The 26,728-nt window shown below is 46.9% G+C and overlaps 1 protein-coding gene across 1 annotated transcript in view; it reads left to right on the forward strand.

The window, feature by feature from the left end:
* The window catches only part of LOC137880492 (rho guanine nucleotide exchange factor TIAM2-like), a gene marked incomplete at its 3' end in the record, with an annotated part of 45,027 nt that overhangs the window by 10,521 nt on the left and 7,778 nt on the right, over positions 1-26,728 (forward strand). Inside the window, exons 2-9 of the mRNA XM_068721893.1 lie at positions 11,780-11,877; positions 12,717-13,886; positions 17,162-17,627; positions 18,252-18,424; positions 19,301-19,525; positions 22,693-22,878; positions 23,090-23,233; positions 26,096-26,152. Of these exons, the coding sequence (XP_068577994.1) occupies positions 12,723-13,886; positions 17,162-17,627; positions 18,252-18,424; positions 19,301-19,525; positions 22,693-22,878; positions 23,090-23,233; positions 26,096-26,152 (2,415 nt within the window). The remainder of the gene's footprint in view (positions 1-11,779; positions 11,878-12,716; positions 13,887-17,161; positions 17,628-18,251; positions 18,425-19,300; positions 19,526-22,692; positions 22,879-23,089; positions 23,234-26,095; positions 26,153-26,728) is intronic.

The following is a 26,728-nucleotide window of genomic DNA, read 5'->3' on the forward strand; positions in this document are numbered from 1 at the left end:
TGAAAAAGCGGTCGGAGACAAAGGCACAAACCGGCACACGTACGTCACCAAGCAAATGATCGCCAAACGGGCTTTGCGCAACATTCTGCGTGCTTCGATGACATGTTAACCTATGGTGCACTGTGGGGACAGAAACTAGGCCACGGGTTGAGCACGGACTAAAACATCCGCTGGGAAAGAGGCAGACATGCAGAGATGTGTTCACACACTCACCACAGGTGTTAAACCTGTTTTTGAGTGTTGAGTTTGTGTCCGGTGTAGCCTTATTTCTCACACCCTGCAAAAAAAAAAAAAAAAAAAAAACACTCTTCACTGCTAAACCACTCTGGATTTTTTTTTTTGGACTCCCAGGTGTGGTTGTTTGTTGGCTGTTGTAATGAAATGAGTTCCGTCAAGATTGTTTCAAATCTTTGTTCTGACGTTAAAAGTAGATAAGCTTTAATGAAATGACAAATCCGTACAAGTGGAAGACGCATTGCTCCTTGCCTGTTCATCATATGAGATATTTAAGAGCCTGTTTGTTTGCACAGAGGAGCCTCACACAACTGGTGGCTCATGTGATGAGTCCAATTTCTGTGTTTGTGTGTGTTTGTGCCTGGCTCCTCACCAGCTGTCTCACCCATCACCAGTGCCTTCAGGATGCTGAGCAGACAGTGTAGCTCAGATTTCTCCCCTCTTATATGCAGTGGCTGCCACGGACAACAACAGACACTGTATATGACAGACCAGCTGGGCTCCAAGCCGCAATAAAACATTGTTTTGGTTAATGATTACCGGGGCAGTGGTGCTCTCGCTTTCCTGTAAAAGCGAGATTGCGCTAAGCTTGTTTTATTTCATAACTTGTTTATTGCTTCGGGAATTCACCCACCTTTTGGATCAACAGCCAGCATCAGCAGAGAATATTAGTTATTCTCCCACTCCTGGGGAGAGCCAGGAGCTGTGAGCAGCTTTACGTCGGAGGATGGTTACTTTCTGTGGAGATTTACGTGAGCTGTCATTGCGCGTGAGCTCAGAACTGTGTTTACCAAAGCTGTGCTTTAAGTGAGTTTCTTCCTCTCTTTTTTTTTTAGAGGCTGCACTCGTGTTTCAGCACATTTATAAGCTGCGTGTATATAAACACACACGCATATAGGCTCCAGGTAGAGCAGGACGTGTCTAAACAGCGTGGATTTCTCCTGACGGATGGTTTATTTAGCCGTCCAGACCCGTGGTCCTGTGTTTACAGGGCTCTGATGTAGGTCCGTGACCCGCCGCTGACAGCCCCGCCGCTTTATCCTGCCATCTACAGCCGCTCTGCTCAGCCAGAGACGAGGATGCAGGCCTATGTTTTGCCTCGCACAGGCTCAGCAGTGTGATGAGAATAACTAAAGCCTTTTCTGGTGAATCATCACATTCACTTTCATTTTTTTAAACAGAAATAAATTGCACTCTCGCGTCGTCTAATGCGTTTGTGATGTGGTTTCGGATTCGCCGTTGCGGAAAAAAGGTCACGGAAATTAGTTTTAAACTAGTTAATCCGCCATTCTGGTAGACCGGGCTAATCCTGCTCGTTTTGCAGTTCCGTTTCACTTGTTTCAGACATTTCTCCGAGTGTTCGGCGTGTGGAAACGAGGCAGAGTAAAATCGATCTCGCCAGCTTGCTACATGAAAAGCAAGTCGATTCGAGTTATCTCATGCTAACGTGGCCGTTTTTTTGCGCCACATTGACTGATCCGCCGCGTTTGGATGATGTTCTCACCAGCTATACTCCATCCTGAGCACTTAACAGAGGCAGTCTTTCAGACCTGCCACTGTGGGAACAGAAAGGCTTTGATATGGACTGTAATTGCCTCAGGTAATTGCCCCTAATGGTTAACTGAGCATCAGACCCTTTGTTATCTATCTTAACCTTGACCACAATGAGCAAACCAACCAGACGGGCCCAGACTAGTCGACCCGCCGCGGATAGACTCAAAGCTCTCGCCTGTCAGTATGTGTCAGGCTGTGGCTTTAGCAGACAAGACCGTGATGTACTAACGGCGCAGAAAGTGCTGAGCAAGTAGCAACAATTGCTACGACCCAGCCGTTGTGTATTCCTCACCTGCTTCTATCGTTTTGTCATTGGTTTATTTACTTGTGTTTTCAGTCAGACGGTCTTCTAACCTGTACGATGAATGCAGTCAGAGCGAGCCGGAGTGATTTGTGTCCCGTTTGGCCCGACTGTGATCGACACTTGGGCCCTTAATAGGCCATAAAAGGAGACCCATTGCCAGTTGGAGTGCTATTTTACCATGAGCGTATGGCTCGCCTTGGCACACGGAGATAACGCTCACATTACTATATCCATTAGCATCAACCTGTCCTCTGGCTCTTCAGGCCAGAGGAACCACGTGTTTGGCGATCCATCAGCTCACGCGGTGCCAACGCGTTTTGTGAATAAAGTTTTCGACTTTGCAGCGGACAAAAGTGGCTCCGGGGCTGGGTGCGGGCCGGCTCTACACCCGGGGTGGGGGGGTGGGGGGAGGCCACAAGGGCAAACTCCCTCTGGCGTCAGAGCTCCTCAAGAATGCAGAGAGGGATTAATGCACGTCTGTGGCAGTGATGGATGGGGAAGCCACACACACACACACACACACACACACACACACACACACACACACACACACACACACACACACACACACACCAACAGAGCATCTGGTTGCAGAGTGCTTGGCCCTCCCCTGCAGCAGTATGTACCATCTTAGCAGGTGTGTGTGTGTGTGTGTGTGTGTGTGTGTATGTGCTTTTTTTGTCTGCTGGGACAAAGCCAGTCTTTGGTTGTTTGCCCTACTGCCCCATATAGAGCTGTATTCACCGGCCGCATGTCATTTTGATTAGAAGCTTTTATCGTGCTCGTTCACGTCTGGGGCACTTTGAGTGATTCACGCCGTCCTTTTCAAATCGCAGATGAATCGATTTTTGCTCCCTCGTTTTTTTTTTTTCTTTCTCTCCTCCCGTTGATGTGATTGATGCTGCGCGTTAGGCCTTCATGGTTTTGAGGTTGTTTTTTTTGAATGCGTAACGTGTGACTTCTGCTTTCTGCATGAGACCATCGATTTACTGCACATGCACACGTCTTCTACCTTGCTCCCGGATCCCCAGCATCCTCATTGTTCCCCCCCCCCCCAAAACCTCTGGCGATTCCGCGTGACCTCTATCAGCTGACTCCACGTGACCGATGTAGCACCGCAATGGTCAACGATGTCTGATGGATCACCTCGGGGAGCCCGGAGTGCGTCTTCGCACGACTGCCGGCGGTACACTACGGCCGCTATTGCTATGGTAATGAGTGAGTGAGTCGCCGGCTGATCGTATTAATCACTAGAGCTCACACCGCGGCGCGTGTGACAGATTATCCTGCAGCGCACAAAGGGACAGCCACAGTCAATTCCCAGGGAGATAATACAGTTTGCGAATGGGTTTAGTGCAGGTGTATTGTGCAAGGCGTTTCGCACTCGTACGCCCAAAATATACAATGCCGCAGCGTCCGCTGACAAAAAGTTGAGGAGGAGAAAAATGTTTTGTTTTTATCGATGACGCCTGGGATTCAAACTGACCTTCCTGAAAGTTAACGACTAATCAGACCAATCGTTGTCCTTTTTCTCTTTACTCCGCCTCGCACGCACTTCTGTCTCCCTATCTCTTATCGGCGGGGAGATAATTAGGTATCTCTCCCTCCCCTTTGTGCGAGGAAGCTGTCGTGCTTTGCCCCGTCTTCCAGGGCAGGGCTGGGGGTGTGTGTGCTTGTTTTTCCAGGAGCCTGTGGGTCTCTTATCTGACCCTGTGGCTGCTAAAGATTCTGGTTCCACATGTTTCTCATGCACCGCCTGTCACTCATTCTATTACTTTTACCATCACTCCAGGCATTTCTTTCTCTGTAAACCTACCGCTTGAACACAGGGGCTCTGCGTTAGCTCTGCTTTGATGGGAATATATGACAAACGACACGAACCTGAATAAACTTAGCTGAGATGATCCGCTGCTGCACAGATGTTGAGTTGTGTGAGAGAGCATGTATTGCACCAGAAAATCAATCCAGCTCAAGTGATGTGAATAATAGTCAGCCTGAAAGCCAGAGATACTGTAGCTGTGGATCATGTTCCAAGTACATGCTGTGCCTCTTTCCTTCACCGATTTAACCCCCAAAATGACCTTCTTTTGTCCATTAAGCTGCTTAATTGGCAGAGAAGCTGATGGAAAAGCTGATTTGCACCTGGAGTCTTCCAGCTGTTTGCCGGATCTCAATCACGCACACACACACACACACACACACACACACACACACACACACACACACACACACACACACACACACACACACACACTCCATCTTTTTGTGGGAGCTGTTCGCCTCTTCCTTCCCTTTCCACTCAAAACATGCAGATGTAAAAGTGTGCGGACATACAACACACACACACACACACACACACACACACACACACACACACACACACACACACACACACACACACACACACATGCACTAGTAAGCAGCATATGGTTACTAACACCCCCTTGAGGATGTTCTGAGTCAGTGTCACCCTTAAACAAAGCATCAGAAGATGTTTACACCGCATTTCCCATAGTCGGTCAGAGGACAAACCCTCTGGTTTTATCCTCTCTCTCACACACACACACACACACACACACACACACACACACACACACACACACACACACACACAGGCACACACACACAGGCACACACACACACACACACAGGCACACAGGCACACATCACTCCTCTTTTGTGAGCAGAGAGCCTGCACCCTTTGACGCAGCCTGGTTAATTTAAAGTTGGTGGTAAAGGTGTCGGACTGTCTGTGTATTTGGGTTGTCTCGTCTGACGGGAGCGCCAATCTGTAGAAGATGAACTGAGCCGACAGCAGCGGAGGCTGGCAGAAAGAAAGAGATGTCACTGCGAGGGACAGAGGGACGAGGAGGCGGAGGAGGAGGAATAGAGGATAGATAGTGGGAGGGATAACCTCTGATGGACGGAACATGAGAAACACATATTTTACTTTCCCTGATTGTTTTCGCTTTTCACAGTAAGATGTAGGAGTGCCTTTAAAAAAACCCATTTTGTATAAGTAAACTTTTTAATGTGGGGGAGTTTCATATGAATGATGTTTTTATTTTGTATATGCAAAGAAGTTAAGTTTATGAAAATATGATCTCATCTTGTATCTTGTAAGTTGCCTCGTAGTTGACTTGTTAAAGTGACGGAGTAAGTTTGAGGGTGGAGGGCAACCCCCTCAAACAAAAGACTTGACCTTTCACCCTGACTTAAGGCATTCCATCGTGATTGAATTCCATCAGTCTACACCCCCCCCCCCCCCCCCCCCCCCCCCCCCCCCCCCCCCCCCCCCCTTGACCCCCGAGTTCTAATTTCCACTGCATTCCTAGACTCTTGATATTTAAATCCACGCGTCTGGGTGAGGCGGTCTGTAACTCTCTGAGCAATTAAGATCAATTCATTTCCTCCCAATGGACGTTTCGTTCACAAATTGCGCAGTGTGCAGTCCCCGGTGAGCAGGATAATCGATGGCATCAAACCGTAAACGGCCTCCAGCTGTGAGAGTGGCTCCATCATGCTGCTTCGGAGGGAGGGACGGGAAATATTAGCATGCTAACTGAAAACTCATATTTCTCCTTCTGACGCTCTCCCCGAATCTTTCTCCACACCGTTCGTCAGCTCCATTAGCAGCACGCGACCGGTGTGAGTTTTTCATCAGAGATGTGTTATTGCAAGTAATCTGTCTGAGATTAAATGTGACATAGTTTATGCATTTTACATAAAGAGAGTCATCTACAAGGGGAGTTAAAGAGAGTCATTTACAAGGAAGGTTCGGGGTCTACGTCTCTCCGCCATTATGGATTGATGCTTCATGACTTAATGTTTGTTTAATGTCGGTAGCAAGTTTGAGGAGTGGATTTCTGTGCAGGTTTTTGTCACGCTGCCATTATTGGGCCATCAGGAGTCATCTTAGACCTCGGTATCGGTGAGGATTTTGAAAGCTTTATCCCAAAGCGACAAAGCAAAGCTCTGCTGATAAGCTCTTTGAAACCTGTGCTCCCGATTTCCTCCATGTGAAAGCCTGTTAGATACGCCTCTTCTTCTTTTTTTTTTTATTTCCCGTGCCTTCTTGGTTGTGAGGTACACACAGGCAGAAGATGACACCTTCGGTAATTACATCATCATCATCATCATCATCATCATCATCATCATCATGAAGTGTAATGCGACCTTCAGCTTCGGCATTAGTTCGGCAGTTGAAGAAATGTCGTTGAGTCGGCTGCCCGTAGCTTGGATATAGAGGGATTTGATTTGGCTCTGGAGAGCTTGTTGGGGCCTTAATTGATCTTAATTAGCGGTCAGATCACTTTGCCTTGTGGAATTAGACTCGACATCTGCTCCGTATGAATATGCATCACAGGGCCTCCTTGCCTTCTCTTTTCTTTTTCTCTTTTCATGCCTCTCCGTCTCCCCAAGCTTGTTGTTGACCCACCTTTTTAGCAGCCTCCATTTATAGCCGGACAAAGGGCTTTGAGAGCAGCTCAGACTAGGCCACAAGGACTATTGTATTGTTAACAATGTTGTTTTTCGTCCTGGTGAATATTATAATATAATTCGCCGCTAACATTGTGCCCCGGAGCCGACGTCTCCATGTCAAGCAGCAGGCCGATGGGGTACTATATTCCACAGCTGCTCATGCAAGCGTGGCGTGGTCGTGACTTTGAATAGCTGTTCGGGCCGAGATGAATTTCGTAAGAAGAACCCCATTGAGCGTTCCAGTCACCTAGGCTTTCATGTTTTCAATTTGTTGGAGTGGCGTCCCTGAACGACAATAACGCTCGGAGACTCTGGAATATATATACGCTGGGCCCTCGAGAGAGTTGGGAGCGGCTTTAGAAGCAGCCTCGCACTCGTGGTCTGTGTTGTGTTCTGGTGTGGCTTTCTGAATGGGTCCAGTTTGACTGTTTGACCACAGTTATGTGAACCGTAGACAAATGGAGGCACGCGCCCGTGTGTGTGTGTGTGTGTGTGTGTGTGTGTGTGTGTGTGTGTGTGTGTGTGTGTGTTTTTAGAGCGACGGCGGTCTCAAGTTCGTCTCTGCTGGAATCTGGCATAAGCTTAGCCGCACTTTATGTGCATTTCAGAAATTCTAATTCCAGAGAAGGTTTTGACTCACTTTCTTGCATTTTAATTCGCACCTCAAAAGGAGCCATATTGCTGTTTAATTTGTGTAATTCCCTCTTTTTCGCACCACGCCTTCGCTCGCTGGACATTTCTTCTTATTCTATGGCTCACACTCACTCATGCATACACACGTATACACACACACACACACACACACACACACACACACACACACTCAATTTCTGCCTCCCCAATGGCTGGCTGCCTCCCTGGCCCTTGGGTCATTGTGGTATTTAGGGTCAGACAAGAGCTCCAGTCATTGCTCCCTCCCCAGTGCCTCCCAGGCAGCGCTGCAGCCATTATACGCCAGCTTGTCTGGCCCAATCGCCTCAAACAGCTATGGAAAACCGCCTTGGCTGTAACGAGCCCCGCATCCTCCTCCTAGCCAACGGAAAAGCAGGATAGAGGAAAAACAACACGGCGGAGTAGTGGAGCCTTTCTGCAGTGGCGACTCTAAATGGATGAGAGCTATAAAACATCCTTCTCTTCCTGAGAGAGCTCTTCTGTTGAGAACTTTTCACTTTTTCCTCCCAGCTCTCCTGCTTTTCCTCTCGGCGCTCCGTTACCCAGGGTTACCCTCGGGAGGGCTGTGATTCGCTGCTGCTTCGAAGCCGGGAGGGAGTTTCCACGTGTCCTCCAGTGTGAGTGTGTGTGTGTGTGTGTGTGTGTGTGTGTGTGTGTGTGTGTGTGTGTGTGTGTGTGTGTGTGTGTGAGTATATGTGTGTGTGTGTGTGTGTGAGTCAGATGCGGTGCGTGTGTTGCTTTAAGACACAACAAGCCTTCGCTGGGAGAATCCACTTTGGGATCAGAGAACACGAGATTTCTCCTTTGCAAGTTGTTCAAAGAGCTTTTAGATGAGAGCCTGGGCCACAGAGGTAAGGGATGTTATAGGCTCTGTGTTTTATCTCTTTCTCCCTTTGTTTTCCCATTTTACTGGATTAAGAGGAGGCTGAGGGGAAGAGGTTGCGTTGTGTTTCCTATTGTCCAGATCCACAGGTGCGTGTTTGCATTTGTGAGTGCTGTGTAGTTTCTGCCTGTATCTGTTAGGTAGCAGTTTGTGTTTCAGTGTTTATCTCTGCCGCGCTCTATAAGCCTGCCACATGTAGCTGTGTACATGAAGATACAACAAATTGCCTCTTCACATTCTCAGACTTTATCACTTCAGTGAGTATTTTATGCATGACTCAGGACTTTTCAAGAGTGAGTTTGACAAACTTACCACCATGTCCTAACTTTGTGTCTCATACTGAAGATGCTGGACACTCGCTTAGTGGTATCCCATCATATGAAAGTGTTTTTTTATTTTATTTTTTATTGTCTTGGCATCACTCTGGAATGGCAGTGGCATACGTGTATAAATCTTTCAGAAGGCTGCCATGTCATTTTTGGTCGGGAGCCAAGCGCAGAGCTTCTAAATGTATAATGAAAAAGTCCGAAAGACACTTAACAAGCACTTTGATGGATGTTTGGTGGCTTTGGCTGAATCCACCACACGGTAATATGGGCTTTCAGTGAGTGATTCATAGATTGACATTTCTCCTCACAAGCAAGCCACCGCAGGATACTTAAAATCTGGTTCATATGACACAAACTCAGCAGGAGACACTATCTTCTCTTCTTTACTTCCTGTTGTTGTTGTTTTTGTCCTGAGACAACTTGTGTGGTTGTTTTTGCCTAAGCGTGAATTTAAGCTGTGTCTAAAACGAGTCCAGCTTTAAGCACGCTGCTCCTTTAAGAGCTCTGTTGTCACGGCGCCAGGAGGAAAGTGATAAGAGACAAGTCCCATGGGCTGTGATTTGACAGGAGGAAGGCAGTGTGATTGTGTTAACAGTCACTTCCAAAAACAAATGACCTCATATGTTCCTAGTTCACGGTGTCATAATTCAAAAACATGAAACCTTGTTGGTACTTAATTCTGTATGAGACTATTTTCCTCTTTATTTGTTAAGTGCATTGTTGGTTTAGGATCGTGAGAAGCACACGATTAACCCATATTTTCAGCGTTATTGCACAACTGCACAAAAAAAGTTCTGCAAGATTTCTGTATCTCCAAGATTCAAAAAACTGCACTAACAGCATCATGATACTACTGTGAGGCCAAGTTGTCTGGGGACTCGCCCCGTGTTTCACACTGCTGTGTCAATAGTTTGTTCCTCCAGCTTTGGTTCCCAAGTTTAAACTCAAGGACATGAGGGTCAGAATTGCACACCTAGTTCTGCCGACTGGTGGTCTCCGTGTAGGAAAACGGCAGTTTTCTCCATAAACACAATGCCTTCGTGTACCAACTGTTTATACCGCGTCAAGGTGTGGCCCGGTCCTCACAGTTCGCCCGAGCTGCAGTCCTGAGACGCACACGGTGCCAGACTAAACACGGAGCTTCCGTGGGAGTCATCGAGGGGGCAGCCCGAGAAGAATGCCAGGTCATGGGGTGTGTCGAGCGGCGTTAGGGTGGCAGCGGTCCCTTGGCCCCTGAGCAGATGGCTTGTAGGAAGCCTATTGACGAGAACAGAGGTCTGAAGGGGAAGAGGGAGGGAGAGTTCAGACCGGGCGCAGCGGTTTTCAGCTAAAAGGAAGACTTGTCTTGTTGTTCTCCCAAAAACCGTTGCACAATACTGCAGTTCAAGTCGCAGCAGAAGGCAAACGTGTGTGTCTTTAGGTTTGTGTGTTGGCACGCCTTTAAGCCTTTCATACCCACATCCCTGCTCTGCGTGAATGAAGTTTGCAAGAAGGGCTTTGAAAGGAAGCAGTCACTCTGACAAGTTCGACAACCAGCTTTATGCTGAGTCCTAGTGTTGTCGGCAGCTGCTCTCTCGGTCTTTACTCCGGAGAGAGCATTGTTTAGTTACGCTCCATTCATGTAGAGCGACTTAAAGCCATTTTATCTTCACTTTCTAGCCTCTAGATGCAAGACAAACGGGGGGATTGAGTAAGAAATATGCCGGTTTTCCAGCAGGTTTCTAGGTTAATGAAGGGGACTCGAATGCTTCATAGTTGGACCAGTCATTGATCATGCCTCCATAAGCACTATAGGCTTGTATTTGCCTAGGGTCCATGTGAACCCTGGCCCCAGTTCAACTAGCTTTACAGAGATGGAAATTATTAGTGTGTTACTGGCAGAAAGCTGCATAGATTGGTGGATATCAGGATTTCTCTCTGTATCAGTGCTGCTTTCACCCTTTTTAACTCATGACGAACAAAGCAAGCGTTTGTTTAATCCTCTGATCAGCTCAGAGTGATGGTTCAAGTTCATTACCAGGCCTACATGTCGCTGGCTAAGTTTCCACTGTGCTTTCAAGTGTGACTTTTTCATTCTAAACAGTTTAAAATAAGAGAAAAAAAATGTCCTTGTGTGGCTCCTTGTCATGTTTGATTTTAGTTAGTCTGGTTTCTTTGCCCTGTCCTTGAACTTCGGGATCTAGCGCCTCATATGCTTTACGTTTAAAATATTCAAGTCCCCCTGGAAATTCCCTCTCAACTTCATGTATTAAACACACTCTTTGACTGTAGTCCATTTAGTTCGCCAACACTATTTAATCTGGCCTCACAGCCAAGGTGCATTCAAGCAGGAGCAGATAAACTCTTAATGCTGCAGATCACTTAATCCTGAAGGTTAGGGCTTTTGGCAGGGGGTGTTCACACTGTAACCTTACGCATTCTGTACGTGTGCTGCGAGGCTTAGAAGAGTTAGCACTATTTGAAAAGCCTTCCTGCAGTGTGAGCTACACGCATGTAAGTGGGTTATATTACACACACACACACAAGACATAGTCTCACTGCTTCTCAGAAGATGCCCGGTGCCTCCGCAAAGAGCGCTCCTCAGCCGTTTCTGGTTTTGGATCCTGCCCCTCGGACAAATTTGGCGGTGACGAACGAGAAAAAAAAAAAAAAAGAGCAGGCTAGGATTCCAAGGTTTAAAAATAAACAGACGGGTAAACTGTAGCCGGCTTTCAAAAACGTTCCCAACCCTGATCGAAGATGACGTCATTTACTTGCCGGGAGGTGGAAAAATGCCACCAATGTTCAGTTTGGGATGTCTGATTGAGGAGAGATTTTGGGGGTTGGACTGAATTTTTTTCAAACAGTCATCCTGTAGAGCCAGGGAGGCCCTACTGTACTGTGCTGTGCTGTGTAGTACGATGCTCGGTTGATGTGATACTACTGGGAACGTGCTTGGAGTGAAGTTCATTGGATCTGTTGGATACTTAAGATTTGCAGAGTTTATACAGAGGAAACATTTTTGTCTCTAGGATATTGGCTGAATCATTCTTTTCCAAACCTGCCAATAAGATCAATGTTTTTTTTTCCACACACAGAAAATCTCAAATTACAGCAAGTGAGATCACAGATGCTGTTTTAGTATTGCACCGGCTTTGTTTGTCCTAGTGAGAAGCAAGTATGGCTGCCTACCAAACACCGTCTTCTCCCAAATGCTTCGGATTAGGGTCTACTCTTTAACTGGCACACCTGTTATCAAACAAGGAGCTTATTACATGTGGTAAATTACAGTCCTGTAGAAAGGGACTAAGCACTAAGTCAACTTCTCCCTCTGTGTTTCAGATGAGCCAGACGACAAAGGAATGAATTTACTCTGAGGAATGAGGCTGAGGGAACCTTGCACATAGGAGCTCCAATCTGAAAAGAGAAGTTTCAGACAGGTGAGTCTGTGGTCTTCATATCTGGGTTGCCAATAACAGTATGCTATTAAATTTGCCAATTTTCTTTTTACCATTCAAATGCATTGGTACTTTAAAACAGGCACTGGGTCATTTTTGTGTTACAGCACCTTCACCTCAGGTGTTATAGCCAAACCGTTCTGGTGTTCATGTTGTACAAGGTTTATCTTAATCTACTTGGTGTGCTAATTCAAAGACAGTTGAAGACAGTTGAAGGTATTAAGCCTTACCTATTTATGTAATGGCATAACAGACAGCAGCAGATACAACACTGTGTCCCTGCACTATCTGCTATAGCATCAACCCTGTAATGAAATGTGTCTGTCTGGTCACGGCTCTCCATCACTAATGTCAGAGTGCTGTGGACGGTCTGGAAGTGATTTCACATTGTCCCGAACTCCGTCTCGCATAACAACCATGACAGCATAAAGCCTGTTCATCTAACTCGACTTTTCTATAGAAACAATGGATGAATGTAGTAAAATGAGGGGGGGGTAGGTAGGCTATACAGGTTAATGACCTAATGCGATAGAATTTCATACAGCTATTGTCTTTGAAAGGCATAAGGAAGATTTTACACCCGCTGCTGTTTTATCCTGGAAAACAGTCGCTGTAAATTAAACGATTATGTGTGGATGATATGGTTTTTATGAGTGTAGTCGTTATTGTTTATGAGTAATAAGTTAATTTTATGTCTCTGATGAGCTGGCCTTATGTCATACCATGTCATCTATATTATTCTGCTTAATTTGGGAGTAACTGAATTTTCCGGTAGCATAATGCCGGTGACGATTTTGTTTCCCTGTTTTCATTTTTTCCAGGCAGCAATGGGAAATTCAGAGAGCCAATATAGCATCCAGGGCCCCAAAGGCACCAGCTTTGTCTTCCCTGGGAAACCGAAGCCATGCTCTCTGAAGCTCCACTCAGCCAAAGGTGATGCTCTGTCGCCCCATACGTGGTGGAAAAGTGCCCCGTTGGGCTCAGGGTACAAGGCCAGGTGTGTTGGCCGTGGCTGTCTGTCCCCTCCCAAAAGCAGGCAGCCTTACTCCCCTAGGCACTGTGACTACGTCTCAAAGGGGACAAGGGCCAGCCCAGGTGGGCATCGGTGGCATCGATCGCCTGGATGTGGTATACGAAAGCGGCATATGTCAGATGAGTATGAAGATAACCCATATGGGGCCGATCTTAACGGGTGCACTCTGAATGGACACACTGATGAGCATGAGGCTTTAGAGGAACAGAGCAGCCCGCGGGTTGTGATCAAGAAGGACGGCAGTCTCAGGGTGGAGTTCACCAACACCTCGGGCAATCCCGTCCTCCTGGACGGGGCTTCTGGCCCCGTACAACTTCTCAAGTTCTCCCCCAACCTGGAGTCTGCTTCCACTCCCAGTCTGCCTGGCTCCAGTGGTAGTAGGCAGGACGGCCACCACAGCGGCCCACCTCCGGCTTCTACCTCCTCCACGGCCAGGACCAGCAAAGGAAGCTCACTGAGCTCTGATGGCTCTTGGTATGACTCTCCCTGGGGGCCCAGCACAGAGCTGTGCGAGCAGGACCAACCCTGCTCTGCCAGCAGGACGCTGGTCCACTCCCCCATGCATCCGCTCGACTCCTTCACTGAACAGTCTCCCCCTGTGTCCATCGCAGACCTCTATAAGGACTCCACAATGGCTGCCACCTTTCCCACAGCCCGGCACCTGTCCTCCCACTTGCAGCAGCCTCCACAAGGCCAGAGGCCACACAGAGCTTCTTTTGCGTCTGTCCTGGATGTTCCATTGGAGGAAGAATCTCCTGAGGCCTGCCAGTACTCATCATACACCCTGCCCTGTCGCAGGCCCAAAGCCCACACCATGAGCGAGGATCTGGACCAGTATCCCGACCAGGAGCAGGGCGGACCTGATTTTGGCTTCCATAAAAAAGACTCCATCAAAAACCGCATCAGGCGTTTCAGTGACTGGACAGGAAGCCTCAGCCGCAAGAAGAGGAAGTCTCAGGTAAGTTTGGCCGGAGTCATACGTATATATTTAGTTTTGTGCTCCGCATTGTTTTGATGAGTTACACATCTTTATCACTCGCAGGGTTCATACATGGATCTTATCTACACGGTATGTAAAACAATAGGTTGCATAGATGTGGTGTTCGTAGTTGCCCCTGACTTATAGCCCTCATAGCACACAATAGATGAACAAATCATCCTCTTATTGTGGTCGTCTGTTGTTGCCTCGTGACTATAGCCTTAGAGCTACAGCTTGTTAGACTGGTGAAAGCACCAGTAACAGTGACAGTTTCCTGTCTGGAAATTTATTTGATCGCAAGCCACAGCGGTGGTCTTGGCATGGCTTGGAACCAACCACCGTCCTCTGGTCTTTAGCACTGCAACACCAGCTGTCCGGAGACAGGGAACAGTGGGGCGGCACAAAATAAAACCTGTAAGGCAGCCAGAGCCGGGTCTTGTTTGTTTTTTGTGACGATGGAACAAGGATGCGTAAGACATGGATGATCCTCAGAGGACGAGAAGTTCAGGGCTTCTGTGCAGGTTTCATGATGACTGTATCTGGGTGGGTACATTTTAAGTATTATTGCATACTGATTGTTTGTGATTAGTTGTTGTATGTACAGCACTTTTGGCATGTTGTTTTCATCTCTTTTTGTTTGCAGTCAGACGTACATTTAGGCTGCGAGTGTGTTGATTTAACTGAATGGTATTAAGTGTTTTTTTTTTCAGCCTGAGTGGTCAGTCGCCCATGAATTGTTTTTTAAAAAGGTTTCAAGGTAGCTGATTGCTGAAGTGCACTGACTTTTGCGAATGGAGCGGGATGCTACATGGAAATACTAGCAAATGAAACACTGAGCAGACAGCTGACTCATATTTCCCAGTAGTAAAATGATACTTGTACGTACAGGCACAGGTCAGAGGAGAGGTTGGAAATAACCTCAGCTTGTCCGCATGTTGCCTGCACATGATTTTAAGAACCATTTGATTTTGTTCTACAAACACTACATTTCTTAATAGCTTTAATTTGACATAAAACGTTTATTGGAACTGAGCCTGAACTCATGTCCCTCTCCGTCTTTGAGGCTTGAAAGCGATTGTTTCTGCATTAATTCGTTTAGCTTTGGCTTGGAAAAGTTTTAAGAACACTGTTTGGGCACTGCCAAGAGAATAGCTGTAAGCCTTTGAGAGGCTCTGTTAGAGTGAAACTAAATCCTAGCAGAAGATTGAACCCTACCCCTCCTCTAATGTTAATGAATGACTTATGGTTGTTCTGGCTGTTGTGTGGTGCAGACTTTCTGGGCTCCCCTCTGTGGACCCTTTTGAGAGTAAATCTGCTAATAGGGGTTGGTGTTCAGTCAGTTGGGTCTGACAACAAACCAAAGGACAAAATGGAACAATCGTTGTATTCAGATGGCATTCTCTTCTTTGTTAGAGGATGAATTCGTGAGCTTCTCCTTGTGCTTAAACAGCGGCTAATGCTAAGTGAAATATACGAGATACTTTGCCTTGACGCTGTCACTCCACCCTGACAAATGCGCTGTAGACTGACAGAATTCATTTTAAGTGTTACACAGCTTTCACTTTACATGGGTTATGTCTGCCTCTAAATCTCCTGCTTGCCATCACATCATGCTAATCTGTGGCTGTGTGTTGGCGCTTCAGAGAGACGAGAACCCACAGATTTACTTCAGTTGATTAACAGCTGTTTTTGCAAAAATCCTCAAGAAACTTTTAAATGAAGTGTGACTACTAGAAGAAAATAAAAGCCATTGCCAGCATCAGGTATTGCTGTCAAATTGTAACAATTTGGATTATTCAACCAACAAAATTAAGAAAAGAATCGGTTATTGACGCCTGGGGTTCTTTTTCTTAGTGACTGACGAGGCCTGCAACAAGTTCCCGTTAAAGTCACTCAGATGCTTCATATTGGTCTCCATAATGAATTGCCTTGATTCTCTGGGGGCCATTTTGTTCACTGCCAAACCTCTGTGGCATACGTCTCCCAAGAGCTGTTCACAGTGCCTCCCTTTCAGCAAGTCAAGCAAAATCAGCAGCTCCTCCAGCTCTGGTGCCGCTCCACCTGAAAACCAGGGCTCTGTTGTGGGTTTAAAGGTCACGCCGCAACCCTAGTGCCAAAGGCCAAGAACCTGCTTGTAATGAAATGCAGCTGGAGGAGAACTGGGAGAGGGTGGACACATCCTGCCTGTGTCAACAAAAGCGAAATTAGGAAAGCTGAAAAAGACCCACCCTGTGCTCCGTACACATTTTCCTACATCTGTACTTTACAAATATGGTGTCTTTTATTGTGGCAGGTGGATGTAATGTTTAAACAAAGGCTGTCCTCAACTGAACACTGTGGGTTCAACGGGTTCATTGCTGCCTTGTAGCTATAAAAGGAACCTCTGGGAATCAATAAAGCATTACCTTGCTGTTGTTTTCCATAGAAGCAAATCATTTGTAAATGGCTTTCAGTACCATCCTATTTTTTTTGCTGATTTATTTTGGCAACTTTTAATTGTTTGCTAAGTATCAACAATAGGAATAGCATTAGTAAGGACGGAGAAGACATTGACGAAGCAGAGTGAGACAGAGGAACAAACAAAGATGGACGATGTGCTCCGGCATGACGGTGCATAATCTGTGTCTGCATGTTGAGAAGCACTCCACTCTGTTGCCAGGGGCAGAATCAATGCTGCAATCTAGTCAAGTGTAGGTAGGCTGTCATTAGGCATGAAAGAGTGCAATTCCATCAAGTGTTCATTTGAGGAGTTGGGAAGCCACAGCAGACCTCAAATGACGTGAAATTGTCTGAGCCTGGAGGGTTCCAGCCTCCCAGGTGCCAGCACAGGAAATTTGTCCCACTTTCTCAACCCTAGCGATAGAGTTAGAGACTGTAATGCAGACTTTGAAGTAGGTTTGAGTGGTTTGAGTAGATGTTTTTTTTTTTTTTCAAAAGTTCCTCCTCCGCTTTTGCGGCGCCTTGGGGCTAATTGAAAGAAGCACGGTTTGATCGTTGTCCCAGTGTAAGCTCGTATTCAGAGGTGTGCACCTCTGGGAGTGAACATGGTGTGCTTTTGCATAAATGTAGGTGGGAACAAAAATTCTGTACATCAGTTTGGAAATCTTAAAACCAGTCCAACACCTCTAATGGTGACTAATCAATGAGCCTATTTGGGTTTTGTTTAGTTGACATGAAACTCTCACCTTTCTCCAACATGGTTTGTCCATCATCCTCTAGCATCTCATGCTCCTCTCACCTTTTCTCAACTTCAGGAGTCCAGGTACAAGGACCTGAGCGATGCCTTCGATAGCGGGGTCGATGGCCTGACCGCAGACACCAGCTCCCCGTCTCAGGTCTCTAGCCTCCTCTGGTTCCCAGGAGCCTCCAGGGCCCAGTCATCAGGAGCCATTCACCAAACGACCAACGACGCCCTCCGCCAGAATATCTATGAGAACTTCATGAGGGAGCTTGAGACTGGCACTGGAAAGGGAGGAGGAGGAGGAGGAGGGGGCGGCGGCGAGAGGAGAGACCCATCCACGGGCACCGAAGAGGGGGAGAGCAGCAGCGAGTCGGCCGAGGGCTCCCTGGAGCAGCTGGATCTGCTGTTTGAAAAGGAGCAGGGGGTGGTCAGACGGGCCGGCTGGCTTTCCTTTAAACCCCTCGTCACCCTGCACAAGGACAGGAAGCTGGAGCTGGTGACCCGCCGCAAGTGGAAGCAGTACTGGGTGACCCTGAAAGGTGAGTGTGAATCTGGGAGGAGGCGGTGTGCCAGCGAGGGGAAACAATTATGCTCCTTGAAATTGATTCAAAGAATGTGCTGTCTTGTGCTTTTAAAATAATTCACGGGTAAGTAGATTATCATAGTTTTAGTACCGCAATTCAGTTTTGAGGAGCAGGTGGGTCCCTCTTTGTTCGTAATCTTAACAGCATTTCTGTCCTTGGCCATGGCATTACGCTTGACAGTGAGTGATTGTGATTCCATCCCACCCTAAAAGCTTCAAGGGAATTATGCTGTTGCTTCTCGCCAAATGGATCAAATTCAGACCGCGCATGCTGCTTTTCCAAAACTGCTAAGTTAACTGAAGAGCCCCTCTTGGAAGTTAAAATAAAAGGAATAAAGCAAGGACACTGTTATCATTTGTGGCCTTTTGGGAGTGTGTAAAACTTTTCTGTGTACCCCGGTCCTGCAGAACTTAATTTGTTGGATGTTTTTTTTACAAGGACATTTTGTCTGTAAAACATTACGTGACGGCTGTAAAAACCCCAAACGCTTGCGGTCTAGAGGAACTTGTGTTCTGCACCACTTACTCAATGCACAATATGGTGTCTGTCTCTCTGCCTTTCTACCTCCATCATTTCCAGGATGTACATTGCTGTTCTACGAGACCTACGGTAAAGGCTCTCTGGAACAGGAGCTGTCCCCTCGCTACGCTCTCCTAGCCGAGGACGGCATCGTCCAGGCCGTTCCAGAGCACCCCAAAAAGGAGAACGTTTTCTGCCTCAGCAACTCGTATGGAGACGTCTACCTCTTTCAGGTGAAGCGCGCCGGTTGACACACTGCTCCTCAAATCATCAGTGATGAATCTTATGAAGTTTTTTTACGCAATCATGTGGTGCAAGATGACAGTCAACACAGTCAGCAGAGTTAAATGAGAACAAACAGAAATATGTAGCTGAGTGTACAGTTGCAGTACATGGTTGTAGTTGACTTTATACCAGACATACACCTTTTAGCTTCCCTTCCCTGGAGTGTAGCATGTGAAATGACCAATTTTGTCATGGTAGGGACTTGAAAGCAAAGTGCCCAAACTTCCCAGCCAAGGGTCTGAGAGCACATCCTATTTGCCCGTTGTGCTTACTGACCTACATATCACGACCGAATTCATGCCCAGTCTCGGCTCTTTGCGTGTAGCCTCCTCCATTACAAGCTTCCCAGACTGCAGTGTGTCGCAGTGTCCAGACCTACATCTAATAAAATAGTTCTGTGTGGAGCCGACATGGGCCCCAGAGGCAAGCAGAGAGAAAATCAGCTCGATAGCATGAAGACAGCCTGTGGTTCCTACTTTTGTTTCCACTCACATGGCCTGTTGAGCATGAGTCATTCTCAATCTGAAGGGGGTTCAATTGATTTCTCAACTGACGTGCCTCCTACGAGTGAATCACCTTACAGAGTGATCATCTTGAAATGGCTTATTAACAGGGAAAATGTGTGTTTGATTTCAGCAACGGTTCACAACATGTGCTTTCTCATAGAGGCACCGTTAATCACGTCTTCTTTTTTTATTGATCCGGCAAAGCCCAGCTTGCCACCCAATGATCTTATTGTGATGTATGGTTAAATAACGCATCAGGCTTTGCATTTGTGAATGCATCTAGTAAATTGAACTCCCTGTCCCTCCTTGCTCTTCCAGGCCAGCAACCAGACCGACCTGGAGAACTGGGTGACGGCCATCCATTCTGCCAGTGCCTCGCTGCTGGCCAAGCGCCAGGGCAAGGAGGATACGGTGCGCTTGCTGCGGAGCCAGGTCCGTGGCCTTCTGCAAAAGATCGACATGGACGGGAAGATGAAGAAGATGGCCGAGCTGCAGCTGACGGTGGTCAGCGACCCCAAGAACCGCAAGGCTATTGAGAACCAGGTGAGGTGGTGATAATGAGACTATAGGGAATTGATACCGGCACCACTGAGAACATTGGAGGCCTCTATCCTATTTTACCCTTCATTATCTGTGAGTTGTTATTCCATGGGATACGTGTAGCAACCGCGTCATGTGCCTTACTTAATTTCACGGATCTTGTGACTGCGGCGACAAGCCCGTGCTTATTTCTGTCTGTGGGTGGGTGAAGTGGCCTAAATGCATCAGTCCCCAAACGCATCACGAGGGGCCCAGGGGAGCAGCTCGCTCCCCGAGCATCAGATTGAGATTCCAGATGTTTCCTGGTAATGGGCTCTCAACATGCATTATCCTCTTCCTCCTCCTCACAGCCCGGGGGAGAATCCAAAGCACAGAGTGCTGTGCTGTAGCCTACATACAGCCGATTACTGACGGGTATAAGAAGGCCATAATCTATATCTCAGCGAGAATCCAAATTTACGAGAACTTGGTGTTTGCTGTGGAATGTGTAGAAATATAGCCGTTACCTGTGACTGAGGTGGTCGTTGACTTTGAGTGTCTCTTACTTACACGCTTTGCCTCTGCGTAGCCACATGGGTTTGCGTTTTGTCAGCTGCTTATGTCAGTGTGCACTGACTGCTTATACAAAATGGATACTTATTGGAAGGGCTGTTATTTGGCCTTTAGTTTAAGTGCACTGAGTGGAAATATGAGTATGTTATTATGAAGAACAAGCAAGAAAGAAGCTGAACAGCTCACCCCCACAGTCCCAGATGGAGATGTCACTGCCTGCCTGCGAGACTGACTGTCTGTGTGATCTGTTTCCAATTAGCCAGTACGCCACCTCAGAGGAGACAAAGAGACAGACGGGGTTGGAGTCAATGATAGGGTCAGAGGGCTATGGGACAGGACTCTGATACAGGCGCCCCGAAGCTGATGATAGAGTTAAGGTTTCAGTGGGGTTGTCTAACCCCAACAAGGCACCACTTTGATGTACCCCACCCCCACCCATGTCTGCTGAAATCAGTGCCAGTAGACCTCTTTTGAAGACCGCCTTTGCCCCCTTTCATACACTCACGCTCACGTACACACACGCGCGCACACACACACACACACACACACACACACACACACACACACACACACACACACACACACTGCGATCAAGTTGCATTGAAAGACTTATTATGCATTAGGGCTTTTTACAGTGAGCCAGGGGCAGATGTTAAAGAGGGGAAATAAGAAAAGATGAGAATCTGTTAAAAGAAAGGCTTACGTCTGCCGAGCTTAATGGCTCTGAAATGAATGTAAATAAGTTGTGCACGCAGGGCCAGATGGGCCCCAAACATGCCTTGCTTTTTGCTTTGGTTCATTGTCTCACTGCACTTATTCAGGCCTGCTAAAGGCATGATGCAATAGACTGCATATAGGCAGTCATCAGTGATGCACCCCTGGCATGAATCATCAAATCAAATTTTATGCGCAGGACTATTTTGGAACATCCCTAAATGGAGACTTGGATATTTCACTGTTGACAAACGGATCCTGATGGTGTGTAAATCAGGGCCATGCCAGGATAGTGCGTGATAGTTATACATAGAGACGTGAGTTATTCAGAAGCGGCAACTCTCCTAAATTTGTCTTTGCTTTTGAGGAAGGAGCTTAACTGATTTACTCAGTAGTACCTCCCTCCCCATCTGAAGTCATCTTCAAACCACTCAGTGGAATTAATTCACAGTTCCTCCAGAACACTCTGTTATATATGTATAAAGACCCAAGAATAGCAGGATAAAAAACATCTTATTTCCTTACTTATTATCAGAGGATTTATGTACACGGCCTTTGAGTTCAGGTTCAACAGATTGACGGCAAAAATTGGACGTGACGGGAAGGTCCTTATACGAGTCACAATGTGAAAGGAATACATGTTCGTCAGCTTGCCTCTGAAGTGACGTGAACACAGACCCACGCGTCATCCACGCGTCCCTGTATTAGCTTCGGTGCTTCTTGCTAACCATGCAAATGCCATCTGTGACTACAATTCTCCAAAAAAGAATAAACAATGGCTGGTAATTAGCTATTAACTACAGTAGACTACATAGTAAAATGAGACTTGTGCAACTTTTGCTGACTTGTGGCAACTGTGACCATAAGTGACATTTATGGGATAATGCTAAGTGCTAAAACATAGTGCTAACCGTAGCACACGTAGAAAGGAGTATTGAAGTTAGCATTAGTTAGCTAACTTTAGCTAATTAAAGCTACTGGTTATAATAAGTACGGCTGGAGCTTTTATTTTTTACCCAAAGCATGTGGATTCCTAGAAGTTGTCTTCATGATCCAAGTCTGGAATGGGAATAATGTCTGACTGTCATTGACTCGAGGCTTGTTAAGCAGGGCCACCTGCGCAGCTTATGTACATAGGCGCTTTTATGGGTTTAGCACATAGCCCAGTATGGTTCCATGGTGATTTCTGTTCTTTAAGATGTTTAAAAAAGTCAGAGGTTCATAAACCACCACCCTCATGCTCCTATGTCTAAAGAATGCCATCAATGTAAATGAGACCTAATAGCACAATGCCATAGGGTGCGTTATTGTAAATGAACTCACAGTGCAGACGAGACCTATTAAAGTCAGTGGTTACAGGGAGTTGTTTAACTTGAGTGTTCTCATTAAAACCAGTCTCCAGCCAACAAAATAAGCACTTTCTCATAGCGTACATAGTGCAAACAGGGATAGGGGGAAAGCAACTGTAAACCGTGTGTATGTCCTGTTTGTGTGTGTGTGTGTGTGTGTGTGTGTGTGTGTGGGGTGGAGGTTTAACTGGTGTTCTGTGCAACATCCCCACTCTCTCTAGACTTGCATAAAAAAACGGGCATTAGGATTTACTGCACACACTCTGACTCCTCTGCTAGATATGCAGTCCCCCCTTAGTATTAAACCCCCACACAATTTGTGCCCTCACCCTCCACCAACATCTGCAAGCAATTGCAGCTCGATGGAAAGCCCTCGACTGACCCTGGATCTCCCTCCTTGGCTCTCCCTTTCCTGCCTCCCCTCCTTCTCCCCTCTCATAGCCCCCCCTCCGCTACCTCCCCTCCACTTCTCAGCTATCCCACAAAAACGGTTCGAAAATTCGTATTCAGAACCTCTATCACACCTGTAAGGTAATAATCTTCCTTTTCCTTCAGATCCAGCAGTGGGAGCAGAACTTGGAGAGGTTTAACATGGATCTGTTCAGGATGCGCTGCTACCTGGCTAGTCTACAGGGTGGAGAACTGCCTAACCCAAAGAGCCTGCTGGCAATAGCCAGCCGACCCACCAAAACCACCCTGGGACGTCTGGGGATCTTCTCTGTCTCCTCCTTCCATGCACTGGTGAGGAAACTGAGGACAGGCTCTGAGAAAGGGCAGATGAATGACTCATAAACAAATGCACAATATAAAATCAACACTCCCTTCATGCATTACTGGAGGAAAATGAACCTAATTAAGATGGTTCTGATTAGAGTTGTTTTTTGTTGTTGTTGTTGTTGTTGTTGTTGTTGTTGTTGAGATTGCAGTTCTGATAGTTTGTGTGTCTGTTCAGATCTGTTCCAGAGACGAGGCCACACTCAGAAGACGCTCTTTGTCCCTGACTCACAGACGGCGCAAGAGAGGCCTTTTCTCCTCGCTCAAAGGCCTCGACAACCTTACAAAGAGGGGCCGGGATAAGAGGCCCTCTGCTTCACAGGTACCACTGAACACACACACACGCTGAATCCCAGCGTAATGCAACTTCCAGACTTGTAATGCAGGATCACCCACTGCATGTATTCAGCAGGGGGAACTACCCACACACACACACACACACACATAATGAAAAATTGCGTGCACACAATGTTTGGGGTATACTGCTCGCAGTCTCTTAAGATGTCACGCTGGGAGAAACTGTGTCTTGATACTTCCGCCCTCGGTACACATTGTGCATATTTGATAATGAAACAGCCGGAAAACTGTTTCCTCATTGCTTACTTGCGTGTACATCGCCTGCGAAAGCAAGAGATTGGTACAGTCATCCATCAATCTCAGCACATTCTCCCCCTGAGGAGATTTTATTAATTAGAAGCACATAAGCTCACGTCCCACCCCCTCGAGTGCACACCTCCCATCAACATAAACACAGAGGGGCATTCCTTTCCCAGGTGCAGGGGGGGGTCTAAATCCTCTCAGGTTTGTAATTAGGCTCATGCAAGCTGATTATTTATTGATACAAAAATCCGCCACTCTTTACCCTGAAGGTTTGTCCCTGGAGAATGCTGCACTCTTGGTGGTCTATTTTTAGAACCGCCACATGAAAAAACTAATTTGCTCGTCTTTTATAGAACTCCGGTCATTAGCTGAGAGTATAGGAAGGGAGAGGAACGTGGTTTTTGGCATCCTACCGTCATTTTTCTTTATGCTGTGAAGTCAATATGGTGTCTTATCGTTTTTGGAGCTAATCATGTACTCCAGTAGGTGAGCCCTGACTCCTGACTGCTTACAAAACGTTCCCTGTCCTGTTTCACTTGCTCTTATCTAGCTCACCCGTCCCACCACCTGCTCTGCGACATTTATGTTTGGGCATTTGCACACGTCTGTCAGCGACTAAATATGCCTGTTATTATTTTCCCGGGGAAGTCCAGCCGGCCGGGCCTAATGAGGCCCAGTTACATTTCGCAGTGCAGAAGGCCGAGGTGGCGCTGTAGCACACGCATGAATTATTGAAAGCCATGTGTGGTAGATGGCATTCTCCACTTTCTCCTCAGCCCCGCAGACACCAGCAGATGGTTGGTGTTAAGATGCTAAATATTAAACAGCCTCCCTTTTAATTTTTGTCCCCAGATCCACCATCTCTTACAAGCTTGTTTTAGTGCTTTTCTGATATTTTTTTCTTCACGTAGAGCTAATCAGGAACAGAAAAAGGCTGGTGAGGGCTTCAACGGATCTTCACAGTTCTGGGTTTTTGTGGACATCTGTTGTTTTTGCTTTTCTTTTCTGTTTTATACAAGAGCCAAAGATCATTTGTAGCGTTTTTTGTCGTGACCATTTTAAATGACTTCATCAGCTCCTTGGCTGTTCTCCCCTGTACTGACGAGACACGTGTTTGCCGGAAAAAGATTTGGACAGCGAGGCCGTCTGAGGAGCCAAACGTTCCTCCATGCACTTAATCTGTTGTTACCTTCTCAGGTTCTTAGGCTGAGATTTCTCCGAGATTCTCGAGATATGTTCTTTCGGTGCTTTCCTCCCTTTCTCTCTCCATTGATCCTCCTTCCCTCCAACTCCTCTGCTTTTCCTTTTTTGCCTCTAACTCTATCCTACTTATTTAATATCCTAAAGGTAGAGTTTCATCTCACTCTCACCCCCAATTTGTCTCACCATTTGTCTTTCAGTTTGTTCCCCCTTCGGCCTCGTCCTCTCTCAAACCTCCTGTTTCTCTGAGCATAAACATAAGAGCGTTAGCCGGCAGCCTTCTCCCACAGTTTCCATACTGACTCATCGTTGTTGAGTAAGCCTAAATCCCATTTACCACTGCACCGCCGTGCTTAACAACCTTGCCCCAAAGTCATGCCCCCCCCCCCCATCTCCTTCCCTCTCGTTTTCTCATCTCTCATCCGTCTTAAGAGAGCTATGTATACAGTAAGGAGCTGGACGTCAGTCGGCTGTGGGAAGTAGGCCAGAAAGGTCCGAGGATTTGTGGAAGGGTTGTTAAGCTTTCTAAAATTAGTCAGTTTACAGCGAAGCAGCACTGTTTATAGCCTTTTTATAAATGTACTGGATGGGGAGTTTCTTCTGCTCAGAGGTTAGGTGAGGGTTCTTACTGCCATAACGGGGGCTATAGAGTTTCTCTGATTGTAAAGGGAACCTCTTGGGAATCGTTTTTTGGAGAAAAGCAATCTGTCATCAGCTGTGCCACCTATCATGCCTCTACTGCCCGGCGACAAAGCATTTCAAAAACCCTACCAACGGCAGCCTGTTTGAGGGAGGTTCTGAAGTTACACCCTCACATAACGGATGGCTCCGTGTCACTGCTGTACTATAGAGTTGTTAAAGCCCTCTGAGGCTGCAGACACCGGGCTTAGCCTGACACAACACGCCTTACAATCACAAGCCGGGGAGAGGTTCTAAAGAGGAGAGGTTGAGGAAGATAGAGTGGATCAAGAACAGAGAGATTTCTATACTGAGGGGTGGTGGTGGTGGTGGTGGTGGTGGGGGGGGGGGAGCTTGTCCTCATCTCATCTGTAACCGGACTGTTTCACCCTTTCATCTCTCTTCTACACAGAAACCGCTCCGTGTCTCCACACACACACCCTCCACTCACGCACAGACACACACACACCCTCCACTCACACACAGCATATTTCCACCATTGCACCTTCAAAGGCTACAGATCCCCGTTTATCAAAGCGCCGCGCTCGCCACACGTACTTTTTAATTAACAACATAATAACACTGTGTGTGTGTGTGTGTGTGTGTGTGTCTGATATTGTGTTGCTGGGCACTCCAAATCGCTTGTGAGTCAATCAGTGTGGTGCCCCTCTGTCTACACTTCTAACCGTCTGTCTCTTTGTTTCAGATCTTTGAGAGCGACGCTGGGGGTCAAACGTACGCCCTACCTCCCAGGAGCTCTGAGGTGAGTCATGACGTTCGGTAACTTTGTCCGATACGGCTTGTGGATCTTTGATGTGTCTTTAAAAAAAAATTCCACTGCCATCTGTCACATCCATCCTGTGGTGCCATTTTATGAGCCGAATTATCAGCTTCAGCGGCACGGCAGAAACGTGTCCGCTGTTCCTTCGACCTCGGCTGTCTTTCATGGCTTTGATAGTGGGCCGTGTAAAGATGTTTTTACACATAGAGTGTGTGTGTGTGTGTGTGTGTGTGTGTGTGTGTGTGTGTGTGTGTGTGTCTGCCCTTGTATTTTACTTGTCCACGATCAAAGCAGAGTTTCTTTTCATGTTGATCAGCAGGTGTCTGAAAGAGATTTTTACACCGTGTTAAACTCCGGCGTCGACAGGCGTCCGATTTACGGCATAATTGAGTTAATGGAGAGTGTTGAGTTGAAGCGTTGACCAGAAGAGCTTGAAAGTGTGAGTGTATGGATTTACGGTAAAAGTGTTGAAGGATTGAAGAGTGTGAATTCCGGCCATGTGAGCAGCCTGGTTATTGGGTGGTTGCATGCCTAGATCTAGGACTAGTGTGAAATATT

Source organism: Cebidichthys violaceus, unplaced genomic scaffold (genome assembly GCF_023349555.1).
Source record: "Cebidichthys violaceus isolate CVI_PGR_0920_01 unplaced genomic scaffold, fCebVio1.0.p SCAF_28, whole genome shotgun sequence".
NCBI classification, from domain to species: Eukaryota; Metazoa; Chordata; class Actinopteri; order Perciformes; family Stichaeidae; genus Cebidichthys; species Cebidichthys violaceus.